General features: G+C 47.5%; 4 protein-coding genes and 1 non-coding gene across 5 annotated transcripts; 3 read left to right on the top strand and 2 right to left on the bottom strand.

Moving 5' to 3' along the window:
- Positions 1-607: 607 nt before the first annotated feature.
- On the top strand, positions 608-3,674 carry LOC117846121 (eukaryotic translation initiation factor 2 subunit alpha homolog). Its single transcript, XM_034727235.2, has 5 exons — positions 608-1,235; positions 1,903-2,049; positions 2,125-2,229; positions 2,995-3,093; positions 3,276-3,674. The coding sequence occupies exons 1-5, from the start codon at positions 720-722 to the stop codon at positions 3,387-3,389; spliced, it is 981 nt and encodes a 326-aa protein (XP_034583126.1). The 5' UTR covers positions 608-719; the 3' UTR covers positions 3,390-3,674.
- Positions 3,675-3,831: 157 nt separating this feature from the next.
- TRNAG-GCC (transfer RNA glycine (anticodon GCC)) lies at positions 3,832-3,902 on the top strand. The gene has a single exon. It is a non-coding gene; the product is annotated as a tRNA-Gly (tRNA).
- A 7,299-nt stretch (positions 3,903-11,201) lies between these two features.
- On the bottom strand, positions 11,202-17,221 carry LOC117843678 (SNF2 domain-containing protein CLASSY 1). The gene is made up of 6 exons (XM_034724344.2): positions 16,636-17,221; positions 15,932-16,026; positions 15,579-15,814; positions 14,108-15,469; positions 13,451-13,603; positions 11,202-13,360 (listed from the first exon to the last, which is right to left on the bottom strand). The coding sequence occupies exons 2-6, from the start codon at positions 15,978-15,980 to the stop codon at positions 11,462-11,464; spliced, it is 3,699 nt and encodes a 1,232-aa protein (XP_034580235.1). The 5' UTR covers positions 15,981-16,026; positions 16,636-17,221; the 3' UTR covers positions 11,202-11,461.
- A 124-nt stretch (positions 17,222-17,345) lies between these two features.
- LOC117843679 (uncharacterized) lies at positions 17,346-19,396 on the bottom strand. Its single transcript, XM_034724345.2, has one exon. The coding sequence runs from the start codon at positions 19,120-19,122 to the stop codon at positions 17,656-17,658; it is 1,467 nt and encodes a 488-aa protein (XP_034580236.1). The 5' UTR covers positions 19,123-19,396; the 3' UTR covers positions 17,346-17,655.
- Positions 19,397-19,647: 251 nt separating this feature from the next.
- LOC117843680 (CASP-like protein 4B1) lies at positions 19,648-20,860 on the top strand. Its single transcript, XM_034724346.2, has one exon. It carries the CDS (start codon positions 20,018-20,020, stop codon positions 20,606-20,608), a length of 591 nt encoding a protein of 196 aa, XP_034580237.1. The 5' UTR covers positions 19,648-20,017; the 3' UTR covers positions 20,609-20,860.
- Positions 20,861-21,405: the final 545 nt, after the last annotated feature.

The raw sequence follows: 21,405 nt of genomic DNA, 5'->3' as shown, positions 1-21,405 counted from the left end.
TTTAGAAGATTTACTGAATTTTTTTGATTTATATGTTCGACTCAATATTAGTAGGGATTAATCAGATGATTACGTGGCATAAACCGCCATTAGATACCACTGAACCATTGTTAAATCAAGGTGGGAATGATAAATGCACCGATTTAGTTAGTTAAAGAGTTGATTTGTACCAAATAAAATATGAGAGATGAATGACACGCTTCTGTAATACTTGAAGGATGAAAAATACATTTTTATTCCTTAAAAGGAGGGAAATAATACTCGTATTCACCCTTTTCTTTTCTTTGCGAGTAGTACCTTCAAAACAACTTGATTGGTAAAATTTAAAAAGGGTAAAATTATCACAAATGTCATATTAGGGAAAACACTTAACAATGATCAATTTTAAAAACAACTTAACAATGATCAATTTTAGGGACCAGCTGGGCCTGATCCAAGCCTCATAAGGCCTACCACGCCCCCAACATCTATCTCTTCCTATATGGGCCACCATATTGGTGCTGATGCGGGTTTGGGCCGTGGCTGGGCAAGACCATTTCCGGACAACAGCCGACCCCCAGCGCCCGTCTCTCGCTATAAAACAAAGAAAGACGGGACCCAATTTCCATCCCTCTCGGAGAAACCGAAACCGAAACCCCAATTCCATTTCGACCCACCACCGTGCTCGCCTCGCCGCCTCCCAAAACCCTTGCTAGACCCCAACTCCGGCGACCGCCGCAATGCCGAACCTCGATTGCCGGATGTACGAGGCGCGCCTCCCGGAGGTGGACGAGGCGGTGATGATCCAGGTGCGGCGCATCGTCGACACGGGCGTCTACGTCGCCCTCCTCGAGTACAACAACATCGAGGGCCTCATCCCCCAGACCGAGCTCTCCCGCCGCCGCATCCGCTCCATCGCCTCCCTCGTCAGGATCGGCCGACAGGAGACCGCCATCGTCCTCCGCGTTGACCACGACAAGGGCTACGTCGACCTCTCCAAGCGCCGCGTCTCCGACCAGGAGGCGCGCACCTGCGAGGACCGCTACAACAAGGCCAAGCTCGTGCACTCCATCATGCGCCACGTCGCCGACACCGTCGACCTCGACCTCGAGACCATCTACGAACGCGTCGCCTGGCCGCTCTACCGCAAGTACGGGCACGCCTTCGACGCCTTCAAGCTCATCGCCGCGGACCCCGACGTCATCCTCGACCCACTCACCTACCACGAGGAGGAGACTGGCCCCGATGGCGAGCAGGTTTGTTTGTTCCTCTCAGAGATTTTCCCTTTGCGCCCGTCTCGTCGTGCAAATTGACTTCAGCTAATGCATACTGCCTTGCGAGCAATTGAGTAGGGATGTAAGGCTAATGTGGTTTGCTGCGGTCGGTGGTCCCCAAACTCCCCCCCCCCCCCCCCCCCCCCCGCCCCGATTTGTTAATTCTCAGTAGTTTTTTTAGAACGAAAATTCTCAGTAGTTGGCTTGGAGTCTCTCGTTAATGTGTATGGAATTACTACCTGATTTAGATTTTTCATTTTTGTGGCTTTGGAATCGGTTGGCTGAATCATGAAAGAAATCTGGGGGTAAACTGCTGCTAGGTTCTTCCATTCACTGTTCATTTTATCATAAGCATGAGGTAGGCTCGGCTGATTGGGTGCCTCAAGGATACTTAAGCATAAATTTGACGATGACATGGATTTAACCATTGCTTGATTGTGAGTTGTGCATATATGTGATGCTGTCATCTCACTTTTAGTTCTTATGGAAACAACATGAAGAGTTGGTAGATTCAGTTAAGCTATTTGTAATTTTTTTATGAATCTTGGGGCTGATGTTGATCATTCATGTCCAAAGTAATCCCTTAGCAATGTAGAACTTGTGAGAAGTATCTTTCAGATTTGATTGATTCTCCTGACTCTTCACACAGGTGACTAAGGTCGTGCCAGCTGTCACCCCTGAGGTTAAGGAAGCCCTGGTCAAGGACATTAGGAGGAGAATGATTTCACAAGAACTCAAGATTCGCGCGGACGTTGAGATGAAATGCTTTCAGTTTGATGGTGTGCTCCACATTAAGGTCATGTTTGTTCTTGTCACTGCATATGGAACTCCAAGTATATGGTTGAGTTGCTGATTGCATTTAGTTTTGCAGAAAGCCATGAGAAGAGCTGAAGCTGCTGGAACTGAGGATTGCCCTGTGAAGATGAAGCTGGTCGCTGCTCCACTATATGTTCTTACAACGCAAACCCTTGACAAGGTTGGTGTTTACGTCCTCTCACTTTGCTGGGCAATGATGGCTTATGCTCTACCTCTTCTTCCACCCCCCCCCCCCCCCTTTTTTCCTCTCCTTTTTCACATGGAAAGTCCAGACCGAAATTCTTCACAAAAATAGATTTAATGTATTTGTCATGGGCAGTCGGCTGGGCCAACTAGGCCTATTGGACCGGGTCTTTACTACCTATGACAGTATTGGTGCTGCCATGTTTGAAACCTAAAACTGAAATAAGTATGGCTTTCACCTTTGTACATTTCCTAGTTTGTGGCGATCTTATTTTGGATGTTAATGTAGGCCCATGCTGTACATCCTTGCAAAATAATTTCCCAGCACTTGTGTTTTATTGAGGAATTGGCACTGCTCATTACATGAAGGATAGGTTGTGGACGGCATGCGTATTGATCTCTATTAAATTTCTTTCCAGATTCTGTTGATATAATATTTCCAAGTTGTTAGCCACTATCTAGAGTTCTATTTGCTTGTGTCAGGGGAACATGTATATCATGCAGTACTGTAGTCCCTAAGGGAGCATATACACTTGAAATGAGTTGCACGGTGATACGAGGATAGATATTGTAATTTGCTAATTTGGGTGCATGAAGCAATACTTACTAGGCTTTTAATTTCTTTGAAAACACGTTTGGGTCCTTTAGGAACTTCATGTTGAATGGCAAAGGGTACCTGCTTATCCACTTATCTAGCGCTTGAATGTGTTTCTAATGTATTTGGTATGTTCTTTTTGAACAGGAACAAGGCATCTTGGTTCTTACCGATGCAATCAAAGCTTGCTCTGAGGCGATTGAAGGTCACGGTGGGAGATTGGTGGTGAAGGAAGCACCTAGAACGGTAGGTTGTTTCACTGTCAGATCCGTTTACATCAAGCAGTGAGTGAATGTGGTAGTCTATTCCTGCTTCTGCTAGGCATCATGTTTTGGTAAAACTGAATCTGGGTGCTATTAATGTTGGAAGGAAAAAAAAAGATAGTTTGAATCAGCCTGCATCAGAAGTGATGATGTTTGCACATGCAGGTGAGCGAGAGAGAAGACAACCTGTTCCTGGATAGCATTGCGAAGCTGAATATAGCCGGTGATGGTGACCAGAGTAGCGAAGAGGAGGAAGACACAGGCATGGGCGCCCAGTGAGAGTTCCTTCCTATGTTGATGAGACTTGACTGTACAGCACGGGCATGGCGGGTGTCAGGTTCAGGGGTGTGTGTTGGTTCCTCTTGGGCGTTGCAAAGCTTTGGCTTGTTTTTGTTGGATGGTGGATGTTAGACGTGAAAAGTTTGCTAGGCTAATTACCTTACCTGTTGTGGTCTTGACAAAATGTTGGATGCTCCAGTTGACAAAGTGATTGGTGGTTTGGCTGCGCTGTTCAATAGTGGTATGTGGTCTTGTGATGCTGCATCTATCCAGTCGTTTTTTGTGCCTGTGTATAAATCTGCCATCATGGCAGCGGCTTGGGAGGATCGGTGATTGGTGGTTTGGCTGCGCTCGTCTCCAAGGCCTGTAGAGCTCGAGCGGAGCAACAGCGGCCAGAAGCATCAAGAAGAATACCTTTCGCACAAGCAAATACATCATCGTAGCACCAGTGGTCTAGTGGTAGAATAGTACCCTGCCACGGTACAGACCCGGGTTCGATTCCCGGCTGGTGCATGTCAGTTCTATTTTTTCTTTTACCCTGTATGGTTCCGAGACAGGACGAATACTGCATGGAGGAGGATGCACACTGCAAAGCAACTAGCAGCAAAGCCAGGTCCACAAGCAACGAGCCCACTGGTTGTCAACTGTCTCAATTGGCACATGATCTTCTAGTGACCCAAATGATAAGAATTTTGATAGGAGCTGTCTATCTACCGAGTACCGAGATGCTGCTATGCTACAATTGGATGGATTTCAGTTACAACTTCTACAAGGCAAACAAGCTAAGATGAAGGTTTGCAACAACTTGTCTGATTTAGATAAGATCAAATTAGGATATATTACATCATCAATTCATCACAAGTACTTTTAGCTTCTTCCATGTGGTGAACTAGATACCTCATAGCTTCTTCCATGAGGTGAACTAGATACCTCATAAGACACTACGATAATCTAGGTGTTAGAAATTAGCTCTCCGAGGCGACGAGTCGCCTGCCAATCTTCACCTGCAGAAGCGACGATTAGATCTACCGAGATGAACTTGCATGATCGCAGACAATAACGGAGACACAATCTTTGTTGACGAGGTCCAGCCGAAGTCTACATCCCCGGAGCATGACTACAGGCGCATCTTCCCAATACCGTAACACCGGTCGCTTTGGGATCCCGACATCGTGCCTCCTCCCCCCTGCGAGCCTGTCGCTATGTCATCATGGTTACAACAGCAGTTCTCATCTCATATTTATGAGGAGGTCCTCATCTCATATTTATGAGAGGCTCGGGTTACAGAGTATGACATGGACTCTACCCTATACTGCTAAATACAACTCAAGTCCCATCGTAACTGGACTCGTACAAATATTCGACGCAATATCTAACAAACTCCACCTTGGTGAATATTCCGCCACCTTGAAGCCGTCTTGCGCGAACCTCCATGTACATCGAACTTGAGCTATCGCCTTTGCCGCTCTATCAAGAAGTGCTCGAAGAAACACTGCTATCCCTGCAGTTCCCAACTCCGTGACTCCACCTGCAACTATGCACCCTTTTCTTCTATCACCATAGTTTCTACTAAGCAAAATTAGATTTATCTCCAGCCAAACAGCAACTAAATCTAACACACCATGCTCAAGCTGACTATACACCGTCATTACCGAGTCACATATCGGAATTGCCACACTAGCATTGCTCTTCCTACCGCTGCCATACTACATCGGACGTCTTACACCGTAATCTCCTGTAGCCATACCCAACTAGATTACTCCAGCTTACTTCCTTCCAGTTCAGCCCTTTGGTATCAACACGTCTTTCGATTCATGCTTCAGTAACCCACACGTGCAACTCGAATCGATTCGCGCCCTTGCTGATTTGGAAGCATGCAAGCTCCTTCCATGCAAACCTACATCCCAAGCTCGAGCCACGAGTCGCCACGCCAAGAGAACAACAACTCCATCGGCCACCACGCTTCTATGTCATCGCTTCTGACCCGCGGTATGACTAGCCTATTGCCGCCAGTCTCTCCGTCGTGCACCACAGTATGTTCACCCTCCAAGTGAACTATCCGCCGGCCATCTTGAACTATCTGCCTTGTGCCCCGTGATTTGTCCGACCCTGTTGACGGCAATTAGCACACCAATTTGTGAACCACAAGCGCACGAATCATCGTAGCCTTTCCCTTAGAGTATTCCATCCAAGGTTTATCAATCTGTGTATCTGCAACAAACTGACTAGGGCTTTCCATCTAATCTAATGGGTCTAATCCTAACATGAAGCATAGATTGCATATGAAGGGTAACTTTGATGTAAAGATTGATATAACACCACCAAGGATAGCAAGAGTCTATCATCTTCTCATTGTAGTTCCAGCCAAAGTGGTAACCAATTTATGTAACACCTTGATAAAGAGTCAAAAGACGGCTCGCAAGCGGCTTACTTTCTTGTGGTTGCCACTGCGAGGTGCGTGCTGACACCTCCGGTTTCCCAAAGCTTTACCTCAATGACTCCCACAATACTCACCATCGATCCTACTCAACATTATGCAATCGTTCGGCCTTTTCCTCCCACATGCTGTCACCATGCAAGGGTAATCACACCGACTTCCTACACACTACTAAGATGTATCCGCAAGACATAGACTAATCACCACGATTACACCTATTCCTACTAAAGGCATATGGTAGCTACACATATGAAAATAAGCATGCATCATAGTAGATCAAAGTAAGCACAAGATTAGATTGATCTCACCATCGTGTGTACATAAACCTTCATGATCACGAGGCTCGGCTCCAGAACTCCACCATAGCTTCGCTGCGCAGGGACGACCATGGCGGCTAGGGTCTAGCCTAAGACATCTCCTAGACAACCTCGAAGACTTGCAGCGGCCCTCAGCTCCCTCTGGTGTGTGTCCCTCTATTCATCGACTTCTGGTAGATTGATTCGGGGCTTGGTGAATTTTCGGGGTATTTATAGTCTGGAGAGCACGTGGCAAAAATTGGAAAGTGAGAGGGAGCAAGGAAAGCCTCAGGCCGATTGACCTAGGGGGTCCAGGCCGATCGGCCTAGCCCTTCCTTTTATCCCCTCGCGCCCAACTTCGTCACCAAGTCTCCTCTGATATTTTGGAAGCTTATTTTTTATGCATGTGGGCCTGACACGCTGATAGCTTCGGGATGAGATTGATCTTTGATAATTTTTCAAATCTCCGCTTGATCTTCTTTGATTCCTCTTTGATCCCGAAGTGATACTTTCCATATCTTCACAATCTTATCCCTTAAGTAATCTTAGAGGAGTGCTTGCTAAAAATGAGCGTCGGACGGGACCAGAAGACCCCTGACTGATCGGCTTGGGCTTCACCAGGACGATCAGCCTGGGCTCTTTCTGAGCCTGCTAGCCTTCGTTTTTTATAGGTTCGTTGCTTGTTCGAGGTTTTATTCATTAATATGCTTTTAGGTACAATTTTCTGAAAAAATAGAATATTCTCTAAAATACAATGCATATGCGAAAATGGGGTTATTTTAGGTGTCAAGTGGTGGGTTAGTATAAGAATATGTATAAAAACACCACTTAAATGACACTAAAAGTGTGTCACTAACGAGCGTCAACAGGAGCAGTCTATCCATCACAGGTAGACCACTAATGAGCTGCTCTACACCTCGACCATGTCAACATGTCACTGACTCTGTCGCTCCTGAGCACCCACTGAACCGCCATCGAACTCCTATCAGTCGCCATGTGCACCACGACTAAACACCATCGACAGCCTTCGCTCGCGGCCAACAAGCCTGCAACATCGGCCTGAGGTCCGGTACGCTGAACACTACCTCTCCTCCCTTGTCTGTTGCAATTCTCCATCAGCTTTTCCCCAACATCTAGTCGTGACCTGTAGCTCCGTTGTACACACAACCTGCACACTCCCGCATGCTCGTCGCAATAAACTAATCCGACTTGGTTTGTCGATCACCAGACTGTCCACCCTTGCCGTAGACTGTCTGCACAGATTTTCTCCGAACCCTTTGTCGCCGAACCATGCCTGCACCGAGCACTTAATCTTGTGTGCCCCAATGCCCCGCTGGCCGTTGCCTTACTGCTGCCTGCGTCCTCAGCTTCACACGCACGATGCATGCACATATATACCAAGCAAAGAGCCACAACGCCATGCACATGCAGCACGTACCCCCACGTGAGTTTTTTTTTATATTTTTTCTCCTATTCCCGTCTCGGCCTGATGACACAAAGAGAAAAAATAACCGGCTGCATCGTATGACCACCAGACTCCTGCAGGGACTCATGTCGATCGTGTCCTCATGATCCTGTACGCCGCAGCTTGCAACTGCACCGACACAACACCACCGATCCATGGCCGGGCTCCCTTGACTTCGTACTGTTCCCTCCGTGCATACACCTCCTACCAAGCACACGTGGACCCTACACACCACGCCTTGCGCTTGCTCTCGGAGCCGCACAGAACACATCGAATCCGTCTTCCAGAGTCCCACCATCTCACGGTTCCTACGGCACTCTGCACGCCAAGCCTGCAATGCTTCCTTCTCGCTCAGCAACGAGTCATGACCAACCTGGAGTCCTGGACTCGCCGCAACTCGCACCAGAGCCACCTCGCGACCCATCTCCGTACGCGACTCGATCCTCGCTTGCCTTGCCATCACGTGCCCGAATGTCAACCGCGCTATACTCGACAACAACAACCATCTAACCAAGAACCCTAACCACCGCCAACCCTCACGTCGACATGCCGTGACGCCACGACCATAGCCATGCTCCACCTTGCGTCGTATTTGCTCCGCACCGACCATATGTTGAACGACTCCTTGTAGATGCATAACCCTCGAGTCTTCAGGTGATCTTCCGCACAGCCTCTAGATCCAATCTAACCCTAGCGCTGATATCAATTGTTAGAAATATGCCCTCTGTGGCGACGAGCCACCTGCGGAAACGACGATTAAATCTACCGAGATGAACTTGCACGATCACAGATGATAACAGAGGCACGATCTTTGTTGATGAAGTTCAGCCGAAGCCTACATCCCGGAGCATGACTAAGGGCGCTCCTCCCCAATACCGCAACACCGGTCGCTCCAGGGTCCCGGCATCGTGCCGCCTCCCTTCGCGAGCCTATCGCTATGTCATCATGGTTACAATAGCAGTCCTCGGGAAACTTGGAACATCTCTGGGTCACATGATGATGGGGGAGCCCGTGAACGTTTCCGGAGGATCACACGGGGTTGGTTGTGACTGGAGAGTTGGACTCGGGAATTGGGATAACATCTTTGGGAGATCACATGGGTTGTATGTCATGGAAGAGTTGGCTTTGATGTGTGATGGGGGAGATTGTTAGGTTTAAACACACATCGAAAATTGATGGTGGGAGAGCACAACATATATGTGGGAGCAGCTCTCACCCATCAGACTAGTCTTTTGGGTTGAGTTAGACCCAAGGTCTTATTGTTGTGGGCTCCGGTTGACCTGGGCTTGATGGGGCATCGACTCATGGGTATAGCGGGTTGAGCTGGATTCCGCTGTGCACTCTGACAAGTGGTATTAGAGCCAAAAGGTCAGGAAACCTGGAACATCTCTGAGTTACATGGTGACGGGGGAGCCCGTGAACGTCTCCGGAGGGTCACACGGAATTGTTGTGACTAGAGAGTTGGACTCGGGGCCTGGGATAACGTCTTCAGGAGATCACATGGGTTGTATGTGATTGAAGAATTGGGTCTGATGTGTGACAAAAGAGATTGTTAGGTTTAGTTTCACATCGGAAATTGATGGTGGGGGAGCATAACATATAGGTGGAGGCAGCCCTTAGGCTAGTTTTTTGGGTTGAGTTAGGTCCAAAGCCTTGTTGTTGTGGGCTCCGGTGGACCTGAACCTGGTGAGGCGGCAGCTCGTGGGTATAGTGGGTTGGGTCGAAATCTGCCGCACACTCTGGTTTAAGTTTTGAATCAAATAAAGATAGAATGCACCAATGGTATTAAGCTCCTAAGAAAAAATTAGGAAGAGTATTTTTCCCTCTGAGCATCTTGTTTCTTCAAATCTGAAAAGTTCAAACATACAAGTTTTTATCAGAACTGGATTACGAACGTACCAAAAGAACACATTTATTTTTATCAGAACTAGATTACGAACATACCAAAAGAACACATTTCAGAATTTGTCTGGAACCTTCAGAAACACAAGGATAGATTATACCGATGAACAGAATGGAATATTTCCTAAAGGGTTGTATGACTTCATCAACTTACAACATATTTCATGATTTTTTTTTATCGGCAGTATTACTCTGAACATACAAGTTTGGCAGTCAGTAAAACCAAAACAATTAACAACCTACAGGCTCCTGTCCAGAATTAACACACAAGTTCAAAGGCTTGGTGACACATCTTGTGCACCTGCATGCACTGCTTCCAAATTACTTAAAATGTGTCCAAAATTTGTATGGGCAATCTACAACTTATTACTCACATTTTGTTATAGGCTCTTTTCCAGAATCCTGCAAAATGCTTAGTTTACTGGCTGACAGTTCAACCAATTCGTCAGAAACTTCAGGATAGATTCAATCTGTCCCATATTCTTACATTTATAAGCCTTTGCAAATGTTTTATTAGAACTGTAATGTGATGGTTTAGACTAACAAATATAACCAGAGAAGCTTGATCTGAAGTGTGAAAGAATAAGCCAAGTGACATTTTCCAACATGTAACTCTGATTGCACAACATGAAAGACTAACAAGCTATAACTAAGAATCAGCAGGGATGCAGAAGGATTGCCTCAAGAGTTCAGAAAAATTAGTGATGCCTAACACACTCATTGCGAGGTTCACAAACTAATGTGAGAACTTCAGCTACTTTGGTATATGCGAGGTGACTGCCCTGCTGCAGGGTGTCATCTTCTTCTCAAATCCCCAAATCATCATCTATCCTACCCAAAATTTCCTAAATTCCACGACAAAAATAGTCTACAAGCTTTGTCGGATTTAGTGGCTGGCAGTGCACCAGAGGTTACCAGGTGGTAGATTTGTAGGTAGAGGAGATCTCAAGATCAAGAACTCGAATGGTAACACAAGGGCGCAAGGTTTAGACAGGTTCGGACCTCCAAACAGTAATACCCTACGTCATGTGTTCTGGTGGATTGTATTGCTGGTATGGGCTGCGAAGAGTTGATGTGCATTACCCTCGGAGGGGCATCCCTGGCCGCCTTATATAAGCTGACAACCTAGGGTTACAATCAGATAGGATCTGATCCTAGTCGGTTGTTACATGAAAAACAATCTGAGTCGGACTACAACAAGTATCATGCAATATCCGGCAGAATCAATTTGCCCGACCTCTAGACTAGTGCTTCACGTATCTTACTGCCTTGGCCCGACCAATATCTTAGGTGGGGACTCGTGGGTACCCTTATCCATCTATCCTACACTTTCAAAGGAAGATCTTGCTGAAATCCAATTAGTCAAACAAACTTTTGCTACCGTAAGATATTACAAAACCTTGACTCGGGAAAATGACAATGTCCGAGCTAGATCTTACTCGCATTCCAAGCTCTTTTTTTTTGCTTGCAAGATACTAGGACCCACTACTAGTGCTGCTTCCTCGCAATTAGATAGCATTAGCATGGTACACTACACTTATATATACAATCAAGCAAGAACAAAGGCAGGACTAGGACCCAGAACCGTATAGCTAAACAAACCTACAACAAACATGCAAAATCTCGCAAATTGCAGAGTCCCATGAGATTCATGCCAGCGGCCGCTCGAGGCAAACTTTGTACAATACCAAACAAAGCCAGCAGAATGTGGCTTCTGAGTTCCCAATTCGGTGGTATATTTGCAACGATTGTCATCCATCAAACGGTCACCTCATACAGGCAAGCATGTTCATTAGGACTTAAAATAACATAAAAATCTAAGATCTTCACCTTTGAGTCGTAACGAAAAGGATCTCTAGATTTTCCCCAGCTAAAATCACTAGACTAAATACGTGATCCTTTTCCATATCAGCAAAATGCAAGTTTTCTAAGCATGAGAGGGACATGGTAGATATTACTCTAGTAGCATTTCTCAGTCCTGCTTCACTACTTTATGGAAAGCTTTGGTCTGATCTTCATCAGCAAGCTCCTTCAGAACTTCATCATCGATTTCAGTCACATTGTTTTGCAATGGTTCGTCAACATAACGTCCAAAGAAGACCATTTTTGCAAGCCGAGCTTTCCTCCTGTTGCTGTTGTATTTATCTTCCTCCCATGTCCCAGATGCCACAAGAAGGTAGACATATACCATTCTCTCCTGCCCAGGCCGGAATGCCCTTGCTATAGCTTGCATTGTCTTTGAATGGTTCCACTCTGAATCCAGCATCACTAGTCTTGATGCACCGGTCAGACTGATACCCTCGGCACAGGCTGTTGTTGAAGCAATCAGCACCTTCCTCTTCCCCTTTCTATCACCATTGAATTTATCCATGACATCCGAGCGCACAGGGAGCTCTTGATCACCTTGCAACACCAGGACTTCCTCCCCAAGACGCCATCCAAACACAATCTCTATCAGCTTGACAAGAAAGTTTATCGGGGATACATTGTGACAAAATATCAGCACCCTCTCCCCTCTGAATGAGGACTTGTGCAGAAGATCGATCACAAATTTTGTCTTGCAACCAACAGTGTACTTCTGCTTGTACTTCTCAACTCTAGCTACTTCTTTTGGGGTAAAGTAAGTGCTAGCACACTTGGTTGTTTTTATAAGCCAAGGATGGATAGAAGCAATTGTGATGAGCAGCTCAACCTCCAGAGGATAACGGGCAATGCCCGGTACGGGCATTGTTACTTTTGCTAGCACCTCTTCCTGGATGTCAGTGGGTTTCATGAAAAGGGTATACACACGTATCCCTGGAAGATTGTTTTCTTTTGTCCCTTCAAATATATCGATGAACCCACAAGTAAGCTTGTTTAACAATGAGATGCCATCCACTCTGTCATGCATGCTACTAGACTCAATCTTTTGCCCCACTTTTTCCACAAAAATGCGCCTTGCCACTGCTTCTTGATGTTTACCAGTCCTGTTCCGTGTTTCCCTTTCCGCTTCTGGAACTAGCGCCGTCATAACATCACTGACAAAACGAGGTCTGGCCAAAGATAAGGTGTTGAAATACTCTTCGAAGTTGTTCTGGAAGACTGTACCAGACAAGAGAATTCTAAATTCAGTCTTCACCTTCATCAGTAGCTTTCTCAACTTTGATTTGTTGCTTCTTGGGTTGTGCCCTTCATCGAGGATCAATAGCCCAGGGTTGTTCATCAGAACTTTCGCCATGAACGCCCGATGCTGCAGTTTTGTGTCTTCTTTTGTAAGTGCTAAGAAAGATGGATATGTCATGAGAAGAATGCTTGGATTCTCATGCCACTTGCACAATTTGTCCAGACTATCCATCATCCGCATCATTTTCAAGGATGGTTGGTGGAAATTCTTCAAAATCGCCTGTGTTTTTGAACTAAGAGTCCCCATTGCTTTTCCCCTTCCGTTAGAGTAGTGGAGCACATGTAAAGGAAGCGAAATGCCCCATGTCTCAAACTCTCTCCTCCATGTATGGATTGCAGCTTTTGGAGTAAGCACCAATGGTCGGCTTCTTGGGTGAACTTTCAAGTAACTGACAAGAAATGAGATCAGCAACAGTGTTTTACCCGCTCCGGGAGTATGTGCAACCACACAGCCACCTCTACTCGCTGTTGAATCATCCATTTCTTCAAGCTGTAATGAGCCTGCCAAGTTTTTCCATATAAATTCAAACGCTTTTCTTTGATGAGCATGTAACTTTGGTTCAAGATCAGTGATTGAAGCCCACACATTCCCAGATCCCTTAAATTTGGAGAATTCTGGTGCGCAGATCTCAAGAAAAGAAGAGTCAAGATCATGATCATCTTGACAAAATCCGCTCCGTCCAGACCTCTCATAGTCCTTACCAGCGAACTGCAAAGAGTGAAAATATGAATACGGTCAATAATGGGGTCTCCAGTAAAATAGAGAAAAATGCTAGTTTGATCTCTGTCGTGAAGCTACCATTGGTGGAAAGATATCCTTTGCCTCAGTGCACACGACGTTGCACAACCTGCAGGTTAGACCAAGCTGTTCATCCAGTATGCAGTCATGATGACAGTGTTCTCCTTTTCCTAGATCAGTATTGCTCTCACGAGTGGCTTCTGAATCTTGCATCTGGAAGTCCAAATTTGTTATTCTATAACACTATAACCACAAAAAGAAAAGGTAGCGGATTCCCAGCAAAGGACATGAAGCAATTTATGGCAAGTATTATTGCCATGGAATCTAAGATTGAATTCATTGATTTATAATCCTTATTGATCATCCAAAAACTCATTTTGCTAGAAGCCAGTCCAAATGATCAAAACCAATAAAATTAAATATTTCGATAGTAGAACATATTAAAAAACTATTTCGTGATGGGTAAAATTTGTGCAAGAGAATGTAAACTACTTCCAAGCTCTAAAGTTCAAACAATACCCACCAACTTACTAATAGGAGAATTGAACTCCGTTTTTCTACCGAAAAATAGGATCAAATCCCTTACTGTCTATACCTCAAATTATGCAGCGTAGAATAAAGATATTCTTAGACAAAATGGAAGCAGCCGTTTATATGTTTCCCAAACATAAGCCCCTTTCAGAAAACAACTAGGAAATAAAATCACGCTTCACGGACCTGCTTTTGCTCAAGAAGTGCTATTGAGGCCAATGCATAGTCCATTTCTTTCCACAGTTCTTCAAACTCATCCTTCTCCTCTTGACTATCAGTGGAAGGCGGCCATGTAAAATCCCCTTCTTGGTAAGCATGTCCGTTACAGTTCATTATCTGTACATCTAGCTTAAAGTCAGAATCTCTCTCCATTTCACACTGGATATTTCCAATGCATTGGTCTATCATTTCCTTGTATTCTCTTTCACGCATGTGTTTCTTTCTTTTCCTACCCCTCTTTTGGCAGAATGCTGGTTCACTATTGCCACCTTGGCTGTGAGATGAAGTAAATGGCTTCAATCGAAATGATAAAGGTGGACGACTGTTCTTCTCCTTGTTCTTCGCAGGTGTATGTGGAATGTGGGAATCCGGGCTCCTTTGCTCAGCTGCATTCTTCTCTATTTCCACGCAGGTTGGTTTTTCCTTTACAGGAAAAGAGCATTTAGTTCTTTTCATTGGGTTCTTGCGCTGGACTTCCATGGAACTTGGGTCTTCCTTGACCATGAAAGGCCCGAAAACTGTTTGCTTCACCCAAGGATTTCCTAGCACCTCTTCATCACTTGATTCTCCCTGAACTGGTGAATCCCAACTCGAATCACTCTGTGAATTCTCATTCTTGGTTGATGATGCGTTTCCCTCTTTCTTCTTGTAGGTTCGATTGAAATTAGGTGCATCGTAACAAGTAAAGCGGTCTGGCTGAGTTTTCATACGCTTTGAACGTCTCAAGTCCACATGCTCGTACAAGACTTCAACATCTTGTGCACTATCCAATTCATCCATCACAGCGGTACACATGTCTTCTGTGAAATTGTGCTTCTTAACCTGAGTGACTTGAACTGTTATGATCCTTGGACGTAAAGCCTCATCACGTGGTTTGAATGATATTATGTCCATGCTCTTGCCAAAACCTGGAGGTATGCTCATGGAATCATCACTATACCGCTCTTGATCTCCTTTGATGATTTGATAAATGATCTTACCTTCTACCACCTTGATGTTGAATTCCATTCCCCTCAGGCTAGACAAAACTACCAGGTGTGTAACTTCTGTGGAGAATCTTGCACTTAACAGCTTGCTTCTATTATGATGGAGGCAATCCTCTGCCGAACTCCATTGCACGCTGCCATCCTGCAGCTCCCCAGAATGGAGCTTTTGCAAGATGAAAACATCACCCGCTGTCACTACCTTGGCTATTGTACCAGTTGTCACTTTTCCTTTACTGCCAGGGCACTGGTCTTTGTAGAAAATAACAGTAAATAAGCAGAGGCAGTGGTCTGTGTGATGTTTTTTCTTGATTTTGATGAGCCTTGCATCACGATACAATGGTACCTGCGCTCATAAGAGAACAAAAGACACCTGTGAGATGATGCCATACATGTGGAAGATGTAACAAAGTGAAGTTCTAAAATTATAAAAAAGAAATAGTTAAGTGCCATACAGAAGATTTTGTTTCTTCTCTGGAACTTGCTTGCTTTACACAGACATCTGCACCTGGCCTGAGAACATGTGAGCAATCTAAGCAAGTTGCTTTTCTGGAATGTAAGCGCAGATAGTCCCCATCAATGTTATGCTCGACAGCGGATCCAGAGTGGACAAATTTCACAAAGAGGCTGCCATTCCGTATCCTTATAGAATTAACTCCATGCCATGATCCGTTATGAAATGCCTCGAATGCTGTAGGCAAAGTATAAACCGTCAGTTTTGTCATATATTTGTCAGCAATGTTTGAAAGATATCAACAATGCTGGCAGCCTGGCACAAAGGAAACAGGTGCTGAAACATATAACTTACGAACTGCACCGATGGGGTGGTTATGGTGGCCTGCGGTTCCCTTGATCATCTTGTAAGCAATATTACTTGAACCACATGATCCCAAACTGAAGTGCCTGCTAAGCAGAAGATAGACGGAACAGAAGGGTCACTTCATACCAAAATGGAGTTCTTAGACAGTACAAAGGATCTTCACAGGCAATGCATCTTGGTTTACAGATGGCACCTTTTGTTTTCAGAAATAAAGATCATGGTGGCGCAAGAAACATTCCATAAGCAAAAGTTCGGCTACACCGCAAACAACAATCCAAGCATGAATATATTTTCTGCTGACTTAATGTTTTGCCCGATGTAAAGGTATCCTAGATTGAGGTAAAAATCAGCAGCACGGTTCAATAGAAAACTGTGGCACAAGGATCCTGCCTATGCTAGTAATAAAATTGATGCATCTGTATGCAGGATAATAATGATACATTCAGGAATCTTGATAGAATGACTGTAACTAGAAACCAGCTTTGACTCAGCTGGTTGTCCAAAAAAAAGAAGTCCTTTTCCACAGCCGATTACTGTTCTAAGCACTTCCTCTACTTATTCAGCAGAAATGTTGCAAAGGATTCGGTTTGGTCACTCAAGGCAAATAAAGAAGAGATGGGGAACGCAGAAGAAGAAAACCCTAGAACGAGATTGCATTTGCATCCATCCAAGAAAAGGTTCGTAGAGCTTGCCTTATACCAATCCAAAGTCTGGGTGAACAGGAACGGCGGGTCGGCGGCGCACGGGCGTTTGAGGAGGAGGATAATGGAGATGGAGTGAACAGTGACGAAGAAGGGGGGAGGAGGAGAAAGATTGCAGAGGAAGTGAAGCCGGACTGCAACAGCAACAAATGGCGTGCGTCATTTCAGGGGGCGAGGGCGATCACCACCGCGGCGGGTGCGCGGGTCCCACCCAGCAGTGAAACCGTGGGGGGTCGAGCCAGCCAGAGCCTGCCTTCCTCAAGAAACGAGCACTTGCTCTTGCTTCCAGTGTTTGCGAGTTCCGACGAACAAGCATGGGTACAAAGCCAAACCAGCACAGGCGCAAAGGGAGGATGCGACAGAAAAGGCCAGACATTCCGGCCCAAATGTGAATTCACCACCATTGCCAGGCCTTCCTTGATCACGGTCGGACAACTGCCACTGCCTTGATCCTGGATAATACTTCCATTGCCGCATGCATACGGATAAACAGTGTTATGCAGAATACAGGTTAGGCATAACAGGGCCTGCTCCAAGCCAGAATAGTGACTACAGGTCATGCAGATGGTTCTGACCATTTTTTTTTACATTTCCAAGGAAGGTTAGGGCCTGCATAGCTATCATCATAACCTGATTTTCCTAACCAAAGTCAGTGTCATTTTGCAACCAAACTGGTGAGCACATTCTAGCACAAAGTGGAATTGCAAGAATAAAATGTCCATTGATCATTTCAATCGTTTGCTCAACAATGGCGATTGCAATCCACAGCAAGTTTTAATACCAGTATAAGTACATTTCTTTCCCTTCACCAGACTCCTTTAAACTACAGATCCTAGCAGCATAAAACAATTCAATTTGTGAATTGCCATGTTTACAGGAGAAATGAATACAGTGTGGAAATAAATTACCTAGTCAAAAAAAGAAAAAAAAACATCTGTAACTCTTTGTAGTTCAGCTCTATCTGCAATGAAACAATCCAGAAAACCATATGCCAGATTACCAGTGAAGCCTTTACCACCACTGGTGCACAAGAACGCCGCTCTCCCGCAGTGAACTGAAAAGGTCCAAGCACTCCTCGTACGTGTTCTCATACTTGGGCGACCGCTCACCAGGGCAGCACTTCTGCCAGCGGTTGTAATGGCACTCCAGGAACAGCTCATCGACCAAGCAGATGGCGCCTGTATCAAACAGCCTTGGTATCAAATCAAACTCTGTACCCTCCACATCCATCTTCATCACCACATAGTCCTGCTCCGTCACCGTCTGCTTCAGCCACTCGGCGAAATCAAACGCTGGGACACTCCTGACCTCACCGGACATCCTGTTCCCTGCTGCAGGGCGGATGCGCCCCATGCCCCGGCCATTGGCCTTAGCCTCTTCCTCCTTTCCAGGGTCACCATTGATCTCAAACTTGAGCGTGTCGTTCTTGACCCAGGCTGCATATGGAAGCAACGTGACACCCTTCTTCGCGGCATACTCAGAGTGGAAGGCGGGGTCGGCCTCAATGGCGTACACCTGGAAGGTGTGGTTCTGCTTAGGGTAGTGCTTGCGGAACCAGCTGCCTATACTGGAGCCGTAGCTGCGGGCGCCAACATCGATGTACACGTAGCGGCGCTTGAAGCTGATATCAGCGAGTGCCGGGAGGTACCTGATGTTGTTGATGTTCCTCTTGAGCGTGATCCATGGCTTGAGGGGTTCTTCCTGGATGAGTGGCTCGGCGTGCTTGAGGAGCTGGAGCTTGTGATCCCCAATTGAGCAGTTGTTGTTACCTGCGGTGCCTCCTGTGGAGGAGCTTGTGATCTTCTGGAAGACTAGTTCCCGGAGGGTGGAGGCGTCGTCCTGGGCGTTGATCTGGCGAGAGCGGAGCAGGCGGAGGGCCGGCAGCAGCGCCTGAAGCGAGCGGAGGCTGTAGGCGTCGGTGGCGCTTGACGTGAGCAGGACGAGATGGGCCTGTGGCTTTAAGATCCGCGCGGCCTCGGTGGCGAGGTCGGCCGGGCGCTTGGCGGTGTCGAGAGCGCGGCCGGCGAAGACGAAGTCGACGGAGTTGGTGTTGAAGGGCAGGCGGGTGTCGTGACCGGCGACGACGAGCGGCGGAGAGCGCTTCTTGTGGACGGCGACGGCGGCGGCGACCCCGAGCTCCCGCATGGCGAGCGCCTCCTGCGCGCCGCCGAGGCAGACGGCGCGGGAGGCCGGCGCAAGGATGCCCTGGGCGAGGTGGTCGGCGAGCAGGGCGGCGTGGTACTCGACGGCCCTGCGCCATTGGCGGGTGCGCCAGGCCTCCGGGGACGGGACGTCGGCCGTCCTCCTGGCGGCGGTGGCAGCAACGGCGGTGGCCGGGTAGAGTGACCAGGCGTTGGCGCCGGCGGAGACGGCGAGGAAGGCCCCGTAGAGGAGGCGGAGGGCGAGCGCGGCGACGGCGAGGAGGAGCGCGCGGTTGAGGAGGGCCCGGGCGGAGCAGGAGCACCTGGAGGGGTCCATGGGTGTGGATCTGGCGGCGAATTGAAGGGAGGGACTAGCGGGAGCAGAAGCGGGCGGCGGTGTGGTTGGCGCCGACGAGGAGGAGGAGGAGGGCGGAGCGGAAGAAGGTGGGGAGGGGAGGAGGGTATTCCTTGTTCTCCATGGGTGGGTGGGTTACTTGCGGTGGATCTCCATCTCCATCTCCATCTCCATCTCTATCTCTAGCGCCTGCCTGCCTGCCGGCCGGCCGCGGAGAAGAGAGGGGAGGAAAGGAAAGCAAAGGAGAGGAAAGGGCCTTGGTTGGGCCTTTAGCTGGGCCTGGGTTCCCCAATGTATTACAATCGTGCCACTGGCCTCCTCAACGGTCGGTTACGAAAAACGAGAATGGCAGTCGGAGTAAATCTGTACTCCATCCAAGGGTGCTTTGCACTAAAATAAAATAATGGGACGCGGTTTGGGCACTCCGGGTCCATCGATGCCCATCTGGCTGCCACCAAGTATGCCCGTTAGGACGCCGATGCCTCCGACAGAGGAAGGAGATGGTGGTAACTCTGAGCAGTTTGCACCACGATCCATCCGCTCTTTTTCTTTGAGCTCGCGATCCATCCGCTCGGTTTCCGACCCCCTTCTTTCCTGATCGCAACCTCCCCCTCGGCGCGATTACGCGACCTCCCCTGGCTCCAACACAGGAGTCGGAGTGGGAGGGGAGCTCAGCTTTCCCCACCACCTTTTTTTGACTCGATCGATTCGCGGCTTTGCTGGCCCCAATTAACACCCACAAAAAGCAAAGCGACACAAGCAAATTAAGTATAAATAAAATGATGATGGAGTCTGATCCTTTTCATCACCACTCAGACTCAGCATCCAACACCAATCCCACCGCTTCCTCCTTGCTTCTCCACTAAGGAAGCCGGCCATGGCCATGGCTGTCATCACCCCCAAAGGAGGCAGCAGCAGCCCCGCCTACGTTGCCAAGCCGCCTCCGCCGCCGCCGGGCTTCCACAAGACCGCCGCTGGGTACGACTCCTACAACGGCCGCGCCACCACCACCACCGCCGCCGCATCGGAGTCGGACGAACGCCGGGCCCTCGACGGCATCGTGCTGGCGCTGCACGCGGCCGCGGCGCTGCTGGCGTTCGTGGGCGTCGCGCTCGTCGCGTCGTGCCGCCACGGGGACTGGATGGAGTTCGCCCGCTACCAGGAGTACAGGTACCTTCTCGGCGCATCCGTGGTGGCCTGCGTCTACTCCGCCGTGCAGGCGCTCCGCAACTTCCGCCGCCGGACCTCGGGAGGCCTCCTCGATTTCGCCGGCGATCAGCTCGTGGCGTACCTACTGATCACGGCGTCGTCGGCTGCGCTCCCCATCACCATCCGCATGAGATCGGCCGTCACCAACATCTTCACCGACGCCATGGTAGCAGCCATCAGCCTGGCCTTCGCCGCCTTTGCAGCACTCGCCTTGTCCGCCACCATCTCCGGCTTCAGGATCTCATCAATCTCATACTAGCAAGCTGCTATCACTCTACCATCATCCTCTACCTGATGAGATATCGAGTATGTATATTCCAAGCTTCAAACAAACAGAGGATTAATTATATATATTCGACGAAGCAACATGCATGTAAGAATATAGATGCTTGCGTCAGTATCACACGTAGCAGCTGTGGATTGTTGTTCCAGATCGATCTGGTACGGTGAAAATTCTTTGGAGATAGCAACACAAACAAATGCAGCTGCTTTGGATGGGCCTCTTTAATCATTTCTCTTTTGCTGAAAATTCTTTCCGGGAGACTCTTCTCTGCGAATCACTGTGTGTGTCGTGATAGCAACAGGAGAAAAAAAAACAAAGACGAAACCTGGCAGACGATGAAGCGACCCATGTCTTGCAACTGGATACTACCGGCAGACTCTCTCTGTGTGAATCACTGAATTGTGTGCGTGATTGATTGCAACAGAAACCAAAAAAAGAAAGAAAAAAAAAGAAGAAGCAATCGCTCGCCGCTTGCTTTTAGAAAGAGGAAACGCGACGAAGTTACGTAATCTTGAGATGATTCAACAGTCAACCCGTACGATAGGTTGGCAGGTAGAGTTATATAATTTCTTAATTTGTGTATACGGAAAAGAAATATTATGAGTTGCATGGCACAATAACTCGTACAATAGTTATTAAGTTGTCTCATAGTCCTGCATACAATTTAGCTCATGAAGCAGTTGTTTCGCGAAACAACGATCTTCTTCTCTCTCCTCACTCTCCTTCCTCCACATTATTAAAAATTCTACGTGGCACTGCATGAGATGACTTAT

The sequence above is a fragment of the Setaria viridis genome, chromosome 2 (genome assembly GCF_005286985.2).
Source record: "Setaria viridis chromosome 2, Setaria_viridis_v4.0, whole genome shotgun sequence".
NCBI classification, from domain to species: domain Eukaryota; kingdom Viridiplantae; phylum Streptophyta; class Magnoliopsida; order Poales; family Poaceae; genus Setaria; species Setaria viridis.
Note: the sequence above shows the minus strand (reverse complement) of the source record. Positions and strands in the feature narration are given on the sequence as shown.